The following is a 16,721-nucleotide window of genomic DNA, read 5'->3' as shown; positions in this document are numbered from 1 at the left end:
TTAGTAATGGGTTCATCGGTACTCATTTTATTATGCTTCATAACTTATAAATATATTCTCTAGAATGTATCAAATGTTTTGTGATACTTTTTTTTTCAATAAAATAATAGCTCTAAACCCTAAGAAAGATGTTAGAAGTTTAATTCCTTTAAACAGGAAATATTTGAGGACCCACCTAATCTTCCAAAATTTCTTTAGATTATGTTTCTCTCTAGCCTGTCCCAGTTAAGATCAGAACTCAAGTAGCTTTAAGGTGGAAAGCTGCTTTAATAGTGTTGATCTACATTCTTTTTATCATCCTTCCTTGAAATTAGAAGATAAATAATAAAGTCTATCCTGATCAACAAAGAAAAACTAATCATCCTAACCAAACACATGTTGGGAGAATCAAACTGCATGGGCCATTCCTGTACTTTTTGCTGGGTAGGCCAAGGATATAGGGTCTGACTGTTCTTTACATGGGCCATTACTCAGGGTTGTGTTTGCAGTGAGAAACCTTGAGAAATGAAGTAACAAGTCTTACCTAAGAGCAGCCTGGCTGACCAGTCACGGTAGAAGTAGTAGATTCCATAGCTCACTGTTCCTCCGCTGTGTCCCGAACCCATTGTACCCACCTCAGCATCCAATTAAGCCAACCTGCATGCCCTCTTGAGACTTGAGGGGCACAGGGAAAACTCATGCCAACCTCAAGCTCATGCTGCTTACTGTGCTCTGAGTAGTGAAGTCCTCAGTCTCTGATGGAAGTGTCTCCTGTATTCTGCCAGCGTCCAATAAATAGTAACAGGCTAATTTGTTATCTTGCAAATAGGATAAAATCCCACACCCTTCACATATCCTGACTTCAAGGGAATGGATGTAAAAATCTATAGTTTCCAAAGATCTTGGACAAAAGACTCTCTGGGCATATGACATTCTTGGCTGGTTCATATGCCTAATGTTTAATCTCCCCTAGGTCACTTTTCTGTGTTACAAAAATTCAGTTTCCATTCTTTAAATTGTCCCATTCCCCCAAAAGAAATCGTTGTCCTGCACAGGACACTCTTAATAGCAATCATGGCAGCAACCATGAATACTTATAAAGTGAAAGACACTGTTCTGAGGACTTGAGACATTGTCCTATATACTCCCTTTACACGACCATCATTATCCTCAAAGCAACCTTGTGAAGGGGATACTGTTACCTCCAGTTTATAAACCAGGAGGCTGAGGCACAAGTCATACAGTTAGGGGTAGAGATGGGATTCAAACCTAGCTGGTCTGTCTTTAGTCCTCACTTTTAACCACTCACCATACTGCCTCACAGTAGGACCTTCTATCCCCAGGGCCATAATGAACCCCAGAAGTCAAGAGATCTTTGTTTGAAACCTTAGGAAAATAATTTCAGTCAAACCTTTACAACGTTTCATAATACTTCCTGACAATTAGGCAGTTAGACAATACCAGGCAATTAGACAATCTTCTACTTTGCTACTTCTACTTTGCTATCAGCCTATGTCTAAATCCAGTGTCAAGTTTTCACAGTGTGTATTAATTTCCTATTGTTGCTATAACAAATTATACTTGAAGCTTAAAACAGCATAAATTTATTATCTTATAGTTCTGGAGTCAGAAATCCCAAGCGGGCTGTGGGACTGTGTTCCTTCTGGGCTCTAGGAAAGAATCCACATCCTTGCCTTCTCCAGCTTCTAGAGGCTACCTGAATTCCTTCTTTGGCCCTTCACTCTATCTTCAAAGCCAGCAGTATAGCATCTTCAAATCTTTTTTTTTTCTCTCTGACTTTGACCCTCTGTCCTCTCTCTACCCCTTATTTTTTTTTAACATTTATTTATTTTTGAGACACAGAGAGACAGAACATGAATGGGGGAGGGTCAGAGAGAGAGGGAGACACAGAATCCGAAACAGGCTCCAGGCTCTGAGCGGTCAGCACAGAGACCAACGCAGGGCTCGAACTCACGGACCGCGAGATCATGACCTGAGCTGAAGTCGGACGCTTAACCGACTGAGCCACCCAGGCGCCCCATCTCTACCCCTTATAAGGACCATTGTGAATACATTGGGCCCATCCAGATAATCCAGGATAACCCAGGAGCTTCCTTAGCTCAAACTCCTTAACTTAATCACATTTCAAAGTCTCTTTTGCCATGTAGGGCAACATATCCACAGGAGGTTAGGATGCACATATTTGGTGAGGAGAGGGGCATCATTCTACCTCCCCTACACTCTAAGCAGTTACGTCTTCCTTTGGTATGGAAATTTTTATACTAGGATCTAGATTGGAGATTTAAACACGCCCGTTTACCAGATAATTAGTAATCCATTTCATCTTGGCTCCAAGCATAGAGGCCCAAGAGCATTTTACCTTTTGGGGCCAAAGAGAACAATACTGCTGGAGTATGTCATAGAAACTTTAACCACTGTAACAACATAAAAACTTAATTATTTGAAAATGTACCTGGAGTCGAGCATTCATAAGCATAAACTCCTGTTGGTTTTTCATGTTTTCATTCATAGATTTTGAGAATATAAACCCCATCTTCACCTAAAATGTAAAAAAGCAATGAGGCTTAAAATGATATATTCTACATGTATCCTCATATAGGATGCTTTGGACTGCCCATATAACAAATACCAGATACCAGATACCATATAAAAATGTAAAAAAAAAAAAAAATCAAATTCTGAGCTAGGAACACAGTGTGGATTACAGTCCTTTCTTCTAAGTAGCTGTCTGATCTTGGGCAAACTTAACCAGCATGGCCAACATTTGCTAGCCTATGACCAGCTGACTGAACGAAGATGATTTCAGAATCTCCTCCTTCTCTATAGGTATACAGCTCCATGTTTCCTGATTTTGCTTCCCACTGTAAATCTTGAAGAACTGAATACTTAAAAACAAACAAACTAAAAGATCACTCTCTCTTCTGTGAGGGACAGTTGTATAGACCTTCTATACAACTGGATGACAGAAACTTTGCTTCTGAGAAGGGATGATTCAGAAGATGCATTGAGGACACCTTGAAGACAGATTTCTCTGTGCTCCTTGCATTTGTGTTTAGGAAGTTTTAGGTGTTTCCAGGTCACTATGTCAACACTCTTCCTGTGATCCCTGGCCCTCTCCTATATACCCCTATTGTGTCAGCCACTGGTGATATCCCTTGGCCATCCCCTTCTGGCTTCACCTTTCTTCTCTTCAGCTTCTACTGAAGGTCTCAAGAGGGGAAGACCATAATGACACTTAAATGTCCTGGGAAAAGCAATTTTTAAATGAATACATGGTATTGCCTATCTTATTTATCATGCTTAGGAAGTTCTTAAGTGCTCTATCGCTTCTAGGGAGCCAAAATTTCAATTTTTTGTTCTTAATCCAATTGGGTAGGTACAGAAGGCCTTCGGTTTATTATTAATTTTACTTTCAGAAGATTAAAAAAACTTAGGGGAGCTACCACCGCTCTCCCCTCAATAACAGTGCTGATTCTCTTTGGTAGGCTACCAAGCAGGTTGTGAACCTCATGTCGGACCGACCAGCCTCAGTGCTTTCCAATGGACCCACACTCTTCTGTAGGAAACCCAGCAGAGCTTATGTTTTTCACAGCCTTATCATGAAATAGTGGGTTCTGGCTAGCTGGGGAGAAGATGATGGGGGAGGGAGGGAATTTTGTGCCAGGTGGTAGAATAGTTATCCTTGCTAACTAGGTTCCAGGCGAGTGGGCACTCCAAGCCAGACTTCAGTGACTTCCCTGTATTCTTGCCAAAGATGCATTCTTGATTTACAGGGACCTCAGAGCCAGAGTCAGCCTCAGTACTGGGCATAGGAGGCTGAACAACTCACTGGAGAGAAGAGGCAGGTCATGAGGTTTCTCTTCCCCTCTGCCACAGCCCCACTCCGTCCCCTGTCCAGAGAGTTAGAGGCCACCCACTGAGGGTAGGGAGATGTAACAGAAGTTCTTTCCTTTTTCTGAACTTTGGCACCCCGAGTCAGTTGTCTGCAACAGCAGGCCAGAACCTCCTTGAAGGAAGTAGCAATATATTATCCATCTTGGAAGTCCCCATGATGTTTTTTTCCCATAAATGTTTGCATAGAACATGAGTGATAAAAGAGAAATCAAGCTTAGGTCACTTGCCATTCTTTTTTTTTTTTTCCTGCACATAGGAGTAGGTGATTGAATTTTTACATATGTTACAAACATTTATGAAGAAAACAGCTGTCCTCTAATCCCATTCCTACACACACACTCTCACCCTGTAAATTATAGAACTGTGTCTCTTGCAGTGCCCCTGTTGAGAAGGGGGTGGGATCTCTCCTGAAGTGGAGAGACAGTGCTCACATCAGACATCTAGGGAGGAGAAACTATCTGGAAGGTTAGGGTATAGACTTACCTGTTCCTGGGCCTCAGTTTCTTGGTCTTGCTCCCAAGGGTTAAATGTAGAATCCAATCAGGATGAAGAAGTTCCCTGTGGTCCCCAAGGGAACCCACACCTGAAAATAAGTGTACCACACCTTGTGAACTATGTCCCAGAGTTCAGTATCTTCAACCTTCCCCTCCGTCCCCACCCTAACAAAGGCATTGTCCAAAATCTAAGCGGTTCCTTAAGGTGTCCAGAATACTTTCAGCTTTCTCCTATTCACAAAATATTTATCAGAAAATAAGCAAGAGTGATCTTGCAATAGGGATAACTTTGAATTCACCAAATTGAATAAGGTGTCTTTCAAAAATTACAACTTTATCACTGGTGACAAATGTCTTACTACTTACAGCTTAGATACCAGTGTGTCTCAAGGGGCTGAGAATGCTGATTCGGGTCCCTTCTGCCTTCATTTTTCCTTTGATTACTCCTGAGACCTTAGAAAGTGTTCTTCAATGCCTCAGGCCCTCAGCTATGCCATCGTTTAAGATGGGAAGAGGTATATCTGAGGAGAATAGGTAGGGGCTGCAAGTTCCGGGCAGCCCTACTCCTGTCACCCCTGGGAACTATGATTTGATTTTAAGAAAGGAAGGAAGGAAGGAAGGAAGGAAGGAAGGAAGGAAGGAAGGAAGGAAGGAAGGAAGGAAAAGAGAGAAAGAAAGAAAGAAAAAAAAGAGAAAGAAAGATTCATGACCCATGCGTGACCTGTTATCCAAATGTCTGTGCTGATTCATTTCCTGATCAAATGGTACATTACCTACATTTAAGACTAGTGGCACATTACAATAATTTCCTGTACGTTTTTGCATCCCGGTCAAATTAGGTCACTCCCCACCCCCCCGCGAATTCCAGCTCAGAACCCACAGCTTCCGGGAGGTTTTCCCTATGGTAACTCCACCCGCGCTCCCTGGACCCAAATGCCGTAACTTGGGTATTTCCTGCAGTGGTATGCGGATTTCCGCGGATAATGCTCTGCCTCCTTTCCCAGCTCGATTACATCGATTCTGGAGAAGCCAGGGTTCCTTGCGAGGAGAGCCCGCTCTTTCGAAACGAGGTTGGGGATAGCGGTCAGCACCCGGGAGGACGAGAGGAGAGCCAACTAGGGGTGCCCCCGAGGAGCGGGCGCCCCGCGCTGCCCGGCAAGCCCGGGACCCCGGAGCTCGTCGCCGGCAGAGGCGGCCGCGAGGACTCCTCCCTCCCCATCAGCCTTCGGCCAGTCCCGCGGGCCCGGCGCTCACTCACTGGGCAGCAGGCGGCGGCCGAGGTGCGGGCGGTAACCGCAGCGGAGGCCTCCAGGCCCGGAATCCCCTCCACCGAGACTCGACCGGGACTCGGCGGGCGGAGCCTCGGGATTGGACGGCCTTGACAGTGATTCCAAGGCTTAGCCAATCAGCGCAGCCCTTGGCTTCCTGAAAGACGCCCCTCTCCTGCCCGAGGCCTAGTGTACTGTGTCCCGCCAGGTGCCCGGGAGAGAATGGCGAGATCAAAGAGGCAAATTCAAACCAACAGCGGCTCAGCTGTCAGGTTTTGAGGGGACGAAGAGGCCTCAGTGAGGTTCGTAAGTGACCCATGTATGAGAGAAATCCCTGCTCCCGCGCCCAGCTGAGCTTCTAAAGAGTTTAAGGAGCCATCTCATTGTTACTCTCCAGGAGCGGTGTCAACCACACAGTTGGGTCTGTTTTCCAGAAAAGAATGTGTCTGATGAGAGGTTGTCACTTAAACATATGATCCACAGTTGCATTTTTTTTAAATTTAAGTATAGTTGACACACAATGCTACATTACATTCAGGTGTATTTCGTGATTGACAAGTCTATATACCGTGCTCCCCACAAATGGAGCCGCCATCTGCCCCATACAACCGGATTACAATACCATTGACTATATTCCCTAGGCTGTCCCTTTCATCCGCGTGACTTCTCCTCATCCCATAACTGGGAGCCTGTGTCTCCCTCTCCCCTTCACCCATTTTGCCCATCCCCTTACCCCCCCCCCCCCCATCTGGCAACCATTGGTTTCTTCTCTACTTATGGGTCTGTTTTTACTTTTGTTCGTGTATTCATTTGTTTTTTAGATTCCACATATAAGTAAAATCATATGATATTTGTCTTTGACCTGTCTCACTTAGCATATTACCTTCTACCTCCATCCACACTGTTACAAATCGCACAATCTCATTATGGATGAGTAATATTCCAGTGTGTGTGTGTGTGTGTGTGTGTGTGTGTGTGTACCACATCTTTTTGTCCATTCATCTGTCAATGGATATTTGGGTTGCTTTCATATCTTGGCTATTGTAAGTAATGCTGCAGTAAACATAGGGGTGAATATATCTTTTTGAATCAGTTTTTTTATTTTCTTTGGGTAAATACCCAATAGTGTAATTACTGGATCATATGGTAATTCAGCTTTTAATTTTTTGAGGAACCTGCATACTGTTTTCCACAGTGGCTTATACCAGTTTGCATTCCCACCAACAGTGCATGAGAGTTCCTTTTTCTCCACATTCTTGCAAACACTTCTTTTGTTTTTGATTGTAGCCATTCTTACTAGTGTAAGGTGATATCTCATTGTGGTTTTGATTTTCATGGTTTTGATTTCCCTTGATTAGTGATGTTGAGTGTCTTTTCACATGTCTGTTGGTCATCCGTATGTCTGCTTTGGAAAAATGTCTGTTCAGGTCATCTGCCCGTTTTTGAATTGGACTGTTTGTGTCTTTTGGCATTGAGTTGTATACATTCTTTTTATATTTTGAATATTAACTCCTTATCAGATATATCATTTGCAAATATCTTCTCCCATTCAGTAGGTTGCCTTTTTATTTTGCTGATGATTTCCTTTGCCATGCAAAAGCTTTTTACTTTGGAGTAGTCCCAGTAGTTTGTTTTCTTTTGTTTCCCTTGTTAAGGCCAGTGTCAAACAAATCACTGTCTATGTTTTCTTCTAGGAGTTTTATGGTTTCATCTCTCACATTTAGGTCTATAATCCATTTTGAGTTTATCTTTGTGTATGGTGTAAGAAAGTAGCCCGGTTTCATTTTTTTGCATGTAGCTGTCCTAGCTACATTTGTTGAAGAGACTTGATTTCCCCATTGTATTTTCTTGCCTCCTTTGTGGATTAATTGGCCATATAAATGTGGGGTTTATTTCTGGGCTGTCTATCCTGTCACTGCACAATAGTATGGTACTGCACAATAATAGACACAAAGCTCCCTGTTCCCTGTGAGTAAGCACCAAACCAACCTCCTAGGCTTGCCTTAATGCTGTCAGCACTGACCCTTAGTATTCTGGAGCTTGGGTCCTACATTCCAGACGCTGTTTGTTGAATGGCTGGATGGGGAAATCTTACCAGCATTCATGTTCCCAACTGTGGGAGTGGGTGTGTTGTCAAGGTATCCTTGGTGCCACAGGAGCAAAGCCATATGGAACCTCGATTCTTTAAGGCAGGATATCAACTGATAAAAGAAGCAGGGAATAGTATTTGAGTGCAGAGACCCTAGCATAGGGACCCCTGGATTCTATGTCAAACTCTGTCACTGTCGCTTCTATAAATCTCTAAAACTATATTATCTCTACAATAGGACTAAAAGCCTTCGAACTTATTGGACTGTGAGGACTAAATGACATAATGTATTTAGGCAATTCTCACAGTGTCTGGCACATAGTTTGTATTCAATAACCAGTCATAACCAGCAATAGTTGGGAGCAGAAGGGGCCGGAGGGGTGGAACAGTTACTAAAACCAGGCAAGAGCCACAGGTGTGGCTGTAGGTGAGGGCTACCCAACAGAAGCTATGCTGTTCAGCAGAGGAAGGCAGTCAGTACTGACCATTAGCCCAGCAGGGTGAGATTCTGTCATTGGAGCCACTGCCACACCCTCAGCTCCAATTGAGGACAGAGTGGAAAAGAAAGGCCCGTCTGTGTCCTCTCATGCTCCGATATCCTGCTGAGGTCTTCCATTAGCTGGATCTACCCCGAAGCCAAAGATGAGGAAACCAGGCTCATGCAGTTTTTAGAGGTCAGCCTCCTAGGCACAAAGACTGCTGGGACAAATGGAAAATGTCCAGCACACCATTTCTACAAACTTTGACCATGTTTGGAAGTCCTAGTTCAAAAGAAAGGAATGTTTCTACTACAGGACTCAGCTGTGGTTCTATTGAATTGGAAGCTGGATCTGCCCCCTTCATCATTTTGGTTTCTCACTGTGATGGAATTGGGATAACTGATCCCAATTACCAAGGAGAAATTGGGTTGCAGCTATACAATCAGGGCAAGGAGAACTCTGCACGATGACCAGAGATTCACTGGGCATATCTGAATACTCCCATGTGCAGTACTAATGGTCATTAAATAACTGCAGGAACTTGATAAGGTCGAGACCACTTAAATTTCAGAACATGCAGAAATTAAATGTTTTATCACCACACCAGGCAAAAAATTCCTGATCTACAAAGGAACCGCATAGGGCAAGGGAAACATAAATGAAGTAGGAAGTTATAATTATCCATTTTAGCCTTGCAACAAGCTGTTGAGACAGACAGACATGTAAAATGTTGATCATTTCTTCCTTGCCCCTCTTTCCTTGTTACCTTGTGTCAAGAGTGCTGGTGGAGACAAATATTACAATTTAGTTTCTAGGTCAAAGTATACCCAAATTGACATCACCTCAAAGCAGTATAGTGGTTGGTAGGCTTCTGATTCTCATGTGTAGGGGATGAGCTTCTCTTCACCTGATCAATGGCAAGAATAATTGCTGAGTGGCAAAACAGGCAGACCATTTGGGTTTTCTGTTTGCCTTTCCTCATATCCACTCTTCCTCCCCTGCCCTGTTCTATGCCTCTAGAGGCAGATCTTTTTGGAGAGTATCACCTGGGCTCACCACAGCTCGTTTTGTTTCCATTTGTGTTTGGACACTTCGAAAAGGAGACTGGAAGCAGGAGGAAAGAGGTAGGATATGTTTTCTACTTTCCTTCTCTGTTTGGGACTGATGACCTAGTAGTGGCTGGGTCCTTCCACAATTGGAACTCTTGACCAGAGGCCTCTCTTCTGTGGCTCTAGCTCATGGAGCTCTGGAAATGCTTTCCTCCTTTGCATGTTAGTGCAGAGATGGTATGGACTTCCCACGGTTGCTAGTTGTTGATGGTTCAGGCCCAACTTCGTGGTTCTCTTAATCTCACCCACACCCTTTTAAATAGTGTATTCGTTAACATCTCTTCAGTTGAACCGAGTAGAATTCCAGTTCCCAGTGGAAACCCAATGGATGCACTTCAAACGATATACCTACATTATGCTCATATATGTATGATATTGTTCACAATTTTATTTTTTTAAATGTTTATTTATTATTGAGACAGAGCATGAGCAGGGGAGGGGCTGAGAGAGAGAGGGAGACACAGAATCTGAAGCAGGTTCCAGGCTCTGAGCTGTCAGTACAGAGCCCAATGTGGGGCTCGAACTCACGAACCACGAGATCATGACCTGAGCCGAAGTCAGATGCTTAACTGACTGAGTCACCCAGGTGCCCTGATATTGTTCACAATTTTAAGATAGAAGTGGAAAAAGTGACCATAGAATATATACCTTTGGAATTAAGAGAAATCTACGTATAGTTATTGAACACAATGGAATACGGGTAAGAGGATTAAAGGAAATTATTTCAGTATCAAATGACATATAACTTTGGGTGTTTGGGTGGCTCAGTTGGTTGAGTGTCCGACTCTTGATTTCAGCTCAGGTCATGATGCCAGAGTCATGGGATTGAGCCCTGTGTCGGGCTCCATGCTAGACGTGGAGCCTGCTTAAGATTCTCTCCCTCTCTCTCCTCCCATCTCCCACTCTCTCTCTCTCTTAAAAAAAAACAAACAAACATACAACTTTAATGAGTATGTGTATTATTTATAACTGTATGAATTACTGAATGTTTGTATGTTTTTACACACACATACACACACACACACACACACACAAATAGGTGCTTTTAATCATTTTGCATGGTAGCATGATTTTCATGTTAGCTAGCATTCATACATCCCACTTTTTAAAAGTAGGCTCCACACCCAGCACGGAGCCCAGCACGGGGCTTGAACTCACAGCCCTGAGATCAAGACCTGAGCTGGGATCAAGAGTTGGACAATTACCCAACTGAGTCACCCAGGTGCCCCCATATGTCCCATTTTTTAAAGGTGTATGACTTTCTGCAAGTGTGTATACAATTTTCATTGTTGGATTTTTCTTTTTTTTGCTACTGTCAATAACACTGTGATAAACAGCTTCATATATATAACCATTTAATATGTTGATTGTAAATACCAAGTTGAGTAGTACACATATTTTAGAATTGATGTAAAATCCTCAACTCATTGAAAGTCCTTCCCCCCAGGACCGTAAAATTATTCACCATTTCCCTGTATACCATAAAATAATTTTTAAAAAACAACATTTTTGAAAATTCAAGGTATGTATGGGAGTATTTCCTTTTAACAGAGATGCTTTCCCAAGGACTATGAATTTCTCCATTAATCTGAGAATGAGGTTTAGCCAAGAGCCTCGGTCTGTGAAGGAAGGCATCTAGGTGCACAGTGTGGGCTGAGGCCAGAAGCTCTTCAGTAGTAAGCTATTCTGGAACAGTTTCCCAAGCTGTGGGGAACACGGTCTAAATTACAACCTTACACTTGAATCATGGAACATGTTTATACCTTTGAACCAACAGAGAACATCACTGAGTTTTGTATGTTCTTCTGCTTCCCCCAGCCCCTGGCAATTCCTAATCTGCCTTCTGTCTCAATAGATTTGCCTATTCTGGACATTTCACATAAATGGAGTCGTACAACATATATGGTCTTTTGACTCTGGCTTCTTTCACATAGTATAAGGTTTTCAGGTTTCATCCAAGTTGTGGCATATAATACTGCTTCGTTCCTTTCTATGGCTGAATAATATGCAAATGTGTGGGTGTACCATCTTTTGTTGATCTGTTCAAAATTGATGGATGTTTTGGGGGCATCTGGGTGGCTCGGTCAGTTACTTCTGACTTCAGCTCAGGTCATGATCTCACGGCTCATGAGTTTGAGCCCCACGTTGGGCTCTGTGCTGACAGCTCAGAGCCTGGAGCCTGCTTCAGATTCTGTGTCTTCCCCTCTTTGTCCCTCCCCCACTCATGATCTGTCTCTCTTTCAAAAATAAATAAACATTAAAAAAATTTTTAAATTGATGAATATTTATATTATCCCTATCTTTTGTTATTATGAGTAACACTACTATGAACAGTTCTCAGGCAGATATAGATATAGATATAGATGTAGATATACATATAGATACAGATATAGATATAGATATATGGGAGTGGAATTACTGGGTCAGATAGCAAGTGTGTTTCAGGTTTCTTTTCATTTTTTTAATGTTTATTTTTGAGAGAGGGAGAGAGAGTGGGGGAGGGGCAGAGAGAGAGGGAGACACAGAATCGGAAGCAGGTGGCAAGCTCTGAGCTGTCAGCACAGAGCCCAACGTGGGGCTTGAACCCATGACCCGTGAGATCATGACCTGAGTTCAAATCAGATGCTTAACCGACTGAGTCACCCAGTTGCCTCTTTCACTTCTTGAGGTTGAACAAATACACAGTGCCAGCAGCAGTAAGCAAGGATACCAATTTCACTGCACACTTGTATAGTGGTTAAGAGCTTAGGCACCAAAGTGCCTGGGTTTGAACCTTGGCTGTGCCACTTCTGACTGTGGAAGCTTACACAAGTTACTTAAGCACTGGTGCCTCAGTATCCATATCTCTGAAATAGGGGTGATAACGGTACCCTCCTCATAGGATAAAACTTAAAGCTAATATATGGAAATTACCAAGACAGTGTCCGACATGTACAAAATCTATGTCTTACTATTACTATATTAATCTTTACTATAATGATTGCTTTTTGTTTTGTTAATTTGATAGTTGAAGAAAGTGATGATATAGTTTGCTGAGGTGTGCCATGAGGTGGCGTAATCAGAGATGACAGTAATTTAGGGGGGCAGCAGAGTCAAGGAAAGCTTTTTTCAGCAGGGGCGAAGGGTGATTATATTTCAGAGTGTAAAGTGAATAAAACCAAGGCTTCACATGGTTCAGTCCAAGCATGTAATGGCTTTCTAAGGAAATATAAACTGACAGCTGAAATACTGAAAAATAATACATAAGCTTTCTGAAGAATTTCCTGCAAATGTTCTCCTCAGCCTGTTTAACAGACTCCAAGATCTTCTCTATATATTTCTCTCATTCCCGATTTTTTTCCACTCACAGTACCTATTTATATTTCTCCTCCTTCTTCCTTCTTCTCGACTATGAGAAGACCACTAGACTAGACCCGGGCTGACTTCCTCTTTCTCCAGCCCATGCGGCTCACATGACTGTTCTCTGCCTGTGACTCTCAGCCTCCTGCACCCCTGAGAAATCAGCACAAATACCCTTTTTAAAAATTTGAGAACAGTCTCTGAACTGTGATGAATAAGGTGATCCACTTTATTATCTATTACCTTTCCTTTTCAACTCTTCACCAGAAGGGCACAACATATGTTTGTGCTACCCAGGGACACCAAAAAATCATACCCAGACCTCAGTCTTCATTCTGTTTCTGTTGTTCCTATGGCAAGCATCCCTGGAAATGCTGTACCACTTGGCCTGCTATAGTCCCATTGATTTCTTCTAAGTGAATCTGGAAATAAGCATTTCAATGTTAGAATGTATTCTTCCCCATGTCAGCTCCCCATCTTCCTCTTGCCCCCCATAAACACATGAAAAATGATGACCTAACTGGGTTAAATCGTTTGTGGTTACAGCAGGCATTAATTATCCCCTTTACCAAAACCAATCAAATGAGGGTTATTTCCAGAATTATTGGAGTCTGTGAAATACAGGGTGACAGATACCAACCCTACTGCACCAGAAGCAAAACTAGGACTACCTTTCCAACCCAAACCTAGGCCAGCCCTCATGGGTGATGGGGAAACTGCTTATCTTCCCTGCCTATCTCTCTTTCTCAAAACAGAAAGGTTTTAATGTCCTTTCAGTGAAAGGTGGGGAAAAGAAAAAAAAAAACAACTACTTCTCATTCTTTTATGATGAGTCTGCAGTCAGGAGTGGCAGATTAAGTAGGTTCTCAATCCTGTGACTTGGATGTGACTATAACCTTTGAATAAGCACTTATTCAGACCAGAGAAGAAAAATCAGTTATTTCCTTCAAAGGAGAGGCTTTGAAGACTTTTCGGTATTGAGAACTCACATAGTTCTTGGTTTAAATCTCAGTGTGAGTATAAGATAATACTTCTGGAGGCAATTCTACAAGAGACACTGGAACTAAATCATGCCCTTAAATCAAGTGGAATGACTCAGAGGGGACTGTTTGACTTGTATAACATTCACTTTCGTAATTTTTAGTCTAGGATATTAAATCAATAAAGAATATTTTCTAGTATCCTCTAAAAGGGTATCTCCCACTTGTAAACTTTACTTTTAGTGGCCTTCATTTATTGAGATACCTTAGAACTAAGTCATTTCCCATAGAGTCCCAAAGTCCCACAGCATTGATTCAAGTCATAAGTATTTCTGTGGGTTTATTAATTCCTGAGGACAGGGGACGTTGTTGGAGATCTCATCTTTGTTTTCAAGTGCCCACAGCATGGGAGCTCCCCTTTGAAGACTAGATAGAACTCTTCAGTTGGCCAGCCCATCCCCAGCTGAGGACAGGGAGGAAGGAGACAAATACAGTGTAAAGTGAGAGAAGCATCTGAACACGGGTGTCAGGTGATGACAGCTGCTTCTCTCTGACCATCCCCGTGTGTGAATTACTCCTGTATTTTAAACACTTGTGTGACCAGGGCAAAGTGTTATCAATGAAATCTGTTTGGCACAGATGTACAGATTATGAACAGATGATGAAGGAGGAAGCCAACAGAAGGCAGGAGTTGGCGGATAGGGACACAGAGAGAGAGATGGGCATAACACAGGGCAGCGGTTTACAGTTGCACACAATCAAAAATAGAACGTGGAGACACATTTGGATATTCTCTCTATCTAGTAATAAAATGCATTTGTAAACTTTCAATGCAAACCAAGCAGGTTGTTGATATTCTTAAAGTCTCTTTATTTTATCCTGTTTGTGATGATCAAGAAAGTTTACTGGAAATTGCTCCTTCACCAGGAAATTTTAATGGCACTTCAAGCCCAGTTGTTCAGAACCTACAGTCTATCCTCCTCTTAAGAACAGAACAAAGATCATCTCTCTCGTTTTAAGGGCAAATGTGGAAGTGGGATAGGCAGAACTAGAGTGAAGGGTGGTACTGATACTCATTAACCAAATTACAGGAAAGGGTGCTACGTCTGCACTTGCAAAGAACTCTTGGTTCAGTTTTTCCTTAAACATTATACCATCAGTTTTCAAAACTTTAGTGTGCACATGAACCACCCAGGGATGGTGTTGAAATGTGCATGTCCAGACCAGCCCCAGGAGAACTGGATTCAGCAGAGACCTGGATTCTGTATTTAAACACCTACGCCAAGTCAACTGTGATGCTAGTCAACCTTAGAAACACCCTGAGAAATGGCCCATTGGCAATGATGAGTTTTTTCCTCTCAAAATGAATAGAGCAGCGAGAAAGGATATGGCAATACTGAAGATGATCTGGATGTCTCATTCCACACCTTTGGCTTCTCACTGGTCTCCTCCTGTCTCAGCACTTCTCCGTCTACGTTACCCAAATCACAAAGTCAGGATTGTTTTGATTCTCATGTATATTTTTACGTTTTTTAATTTTAATTCCAGTATGGTAACATACAGACTCTCATATATTTTTTGAAGTGATAAATTCTCCTTTTTTCTAAACACATCCTGGTTTGTTTGTTTGTTTTTTAATATCTCCAGAAGGTACCAAAAACTTCATCAAGAACCTTGATAAGCTGTATGGGAAATCAATGGCTGAAGGGTGAAAACAGGTGGGGAAGATGAATAAGATCAGCAATCATCAAATTACTAATATGTAAATCACTGAGCAGCAATCTGAGTAAATACTTTCCATTCCCATCATTGAGTTCAGAGAAAGGCAGATTCCATTCACTCTCTGCCTTCTCTGTTGATCATTATGTAGACCCTGGACATCACCTTAGTAAAGCAAACAATAAACTAAACACCCTCCCTCCCCCCTCCTCTCAGTTTGAAAAATTATTCATAGATCATAGAGGCCATCTAAGAGGATATTACTTAATCCTCACTACTACTCAGTGAATTGGTTGCTCAGGATAACTTAGTTAGTTAGCAGCAGGTGGCTCTAGAGACAGTTTTTTTCTTTCTTTTTTTCCTCACACAACAGTCATGACCACACTCACAGGTCATGAAATCTTGTGTCCTGGGTCTTAACTCTCATTTTTAGAAAAATGAAAGATAAAATAGAAAATATCAGACAAAGTTGGGATAATACTGCCGTATTCCACTATGTGGCCTCAAAAAGAGATTTGAAAGAGGGAGCGTCTCAGCTGAATCTCCAAGTATATTTACAATTTGATTGAGGCTAAAGAGAATTTCACACTCTCTACCAGATTTTTAGAGCAGTATCATCCTCAGTATTTTTCTAGGTTAAAGAATAAAAACGTGATACTCTTGAGAATGTGAAGTCTTACTTGGGAAGCAAATGCCATAACCAAGACAATGGACAACTTGATATTCATCCGTTATGCAGTATTTTGAATTGCAGTTGAAATTAATAAGCAGGAAAGTCAAAACAATGAAGAGTTCAGGTTACCAATTTAAAATTACAAAGAGAGGGAGACAGAGACGAGAAGGGAGGGAAGAAGGAAGGAGGAAGAGAGGGAAGCACCTACAAGTCCAGCAATGGGGAACGCTTAAGTAAATTATGCCATCACCCTCTGTGTGACTCACATGGTTTTTAGCTAGTCTCCTCCATCGGTCTGGAGGGTTTTCCTAATCTTCGCCTAGAATGTGCTAACCTAACCTGAACCCCCAAGGCTGGCAAGACAGCAGGGATCGAGAGCATTCTTAAAAGATGTAACTGGTGATGGGAAGTTCTTTTCATGTCAAAGCAACCTAAGTTTCATTATGTCGAGGAACTTTGAGGAAGTCCTCAAAATTCACGTATTAAAAGTATATTTCCTATTACACACACCCGTACTTTCTAGAATAAAAACCAAAGCCATATGGGCTTGACATTTTACTTCGTATGTATTGTGGAATTACATCCAGCTACGACAAGATGTACCCTCATCTTGTGAAAAGCTTTTATCGGAAGGCTGTGGGGGTTGGGGGGTGGGGGGAACCTGATGGGCAGAACGT

General features: G+C 42.3%; 1 protein-coding gene across 5 annotated transcripts in view; it reads right to left on the bottom strand.

Moving 5' to 3' along the window:
• PLGRKT (plasminogen receptor with a C-terminal lysine) overlaps positions 1-5,739 on the bottom strand; it is a 60,283-nt gene extending 54,544 nt beyond the window's left edge. For 2 of the 5 annotated variants that reach the window (XM_042964207.1, XM_042964202.1), the window contains exons 1-3: positions 5,647-5,739; positions 4,378-4,477; positions 2,453-2,539 (exon numbers count right to left, since the gene is read on the bottom strand). In XM_042964207.1, the coding sequence (XP_042820141.1) occupies positions 2,453-2,533 (81 nt within the window). In that variant the 5' untranslated portion in view covers positions 2,534-2,539; positions 4,378-4,477; positions 5,647-5,739. Of the gene's footprint in view, positions 1-2,452; positions 2,540-4,377; positions 4,478-4,754; positions 4,971-5,109; positions 5,128-5,642 lie in introns of those variants that run through there. The other 3 variants (XM_042964204.1, XM_042964205.1, XM_042964206.1) reach the window with 3 other exon arrangements.
• Between the last annotated feature and the right edge of the window lie 10,982 nt (positions 5,740-16,721).

The sequence above is a fragment of the Panthera tigris genome, chromosome D4 (assembly GCF_018350195.1).
Source record: "Panthera tigris isolate Pti1 chromosome D4, P.tigris_Pti1_mat1.1, whole genome shotgun sequence".
NCBI classification, from domain to species: domain Eukaryota; kingdom Metazoa; phylum Chordata; class Mammalia; order Carnivora; family Felidae; genus Panthera; species Panthera tigris.
Note: the sequence above shows the minus strand (reverse complement) of the source record. Positions and strands in the feature narration are given on the sequence as shown.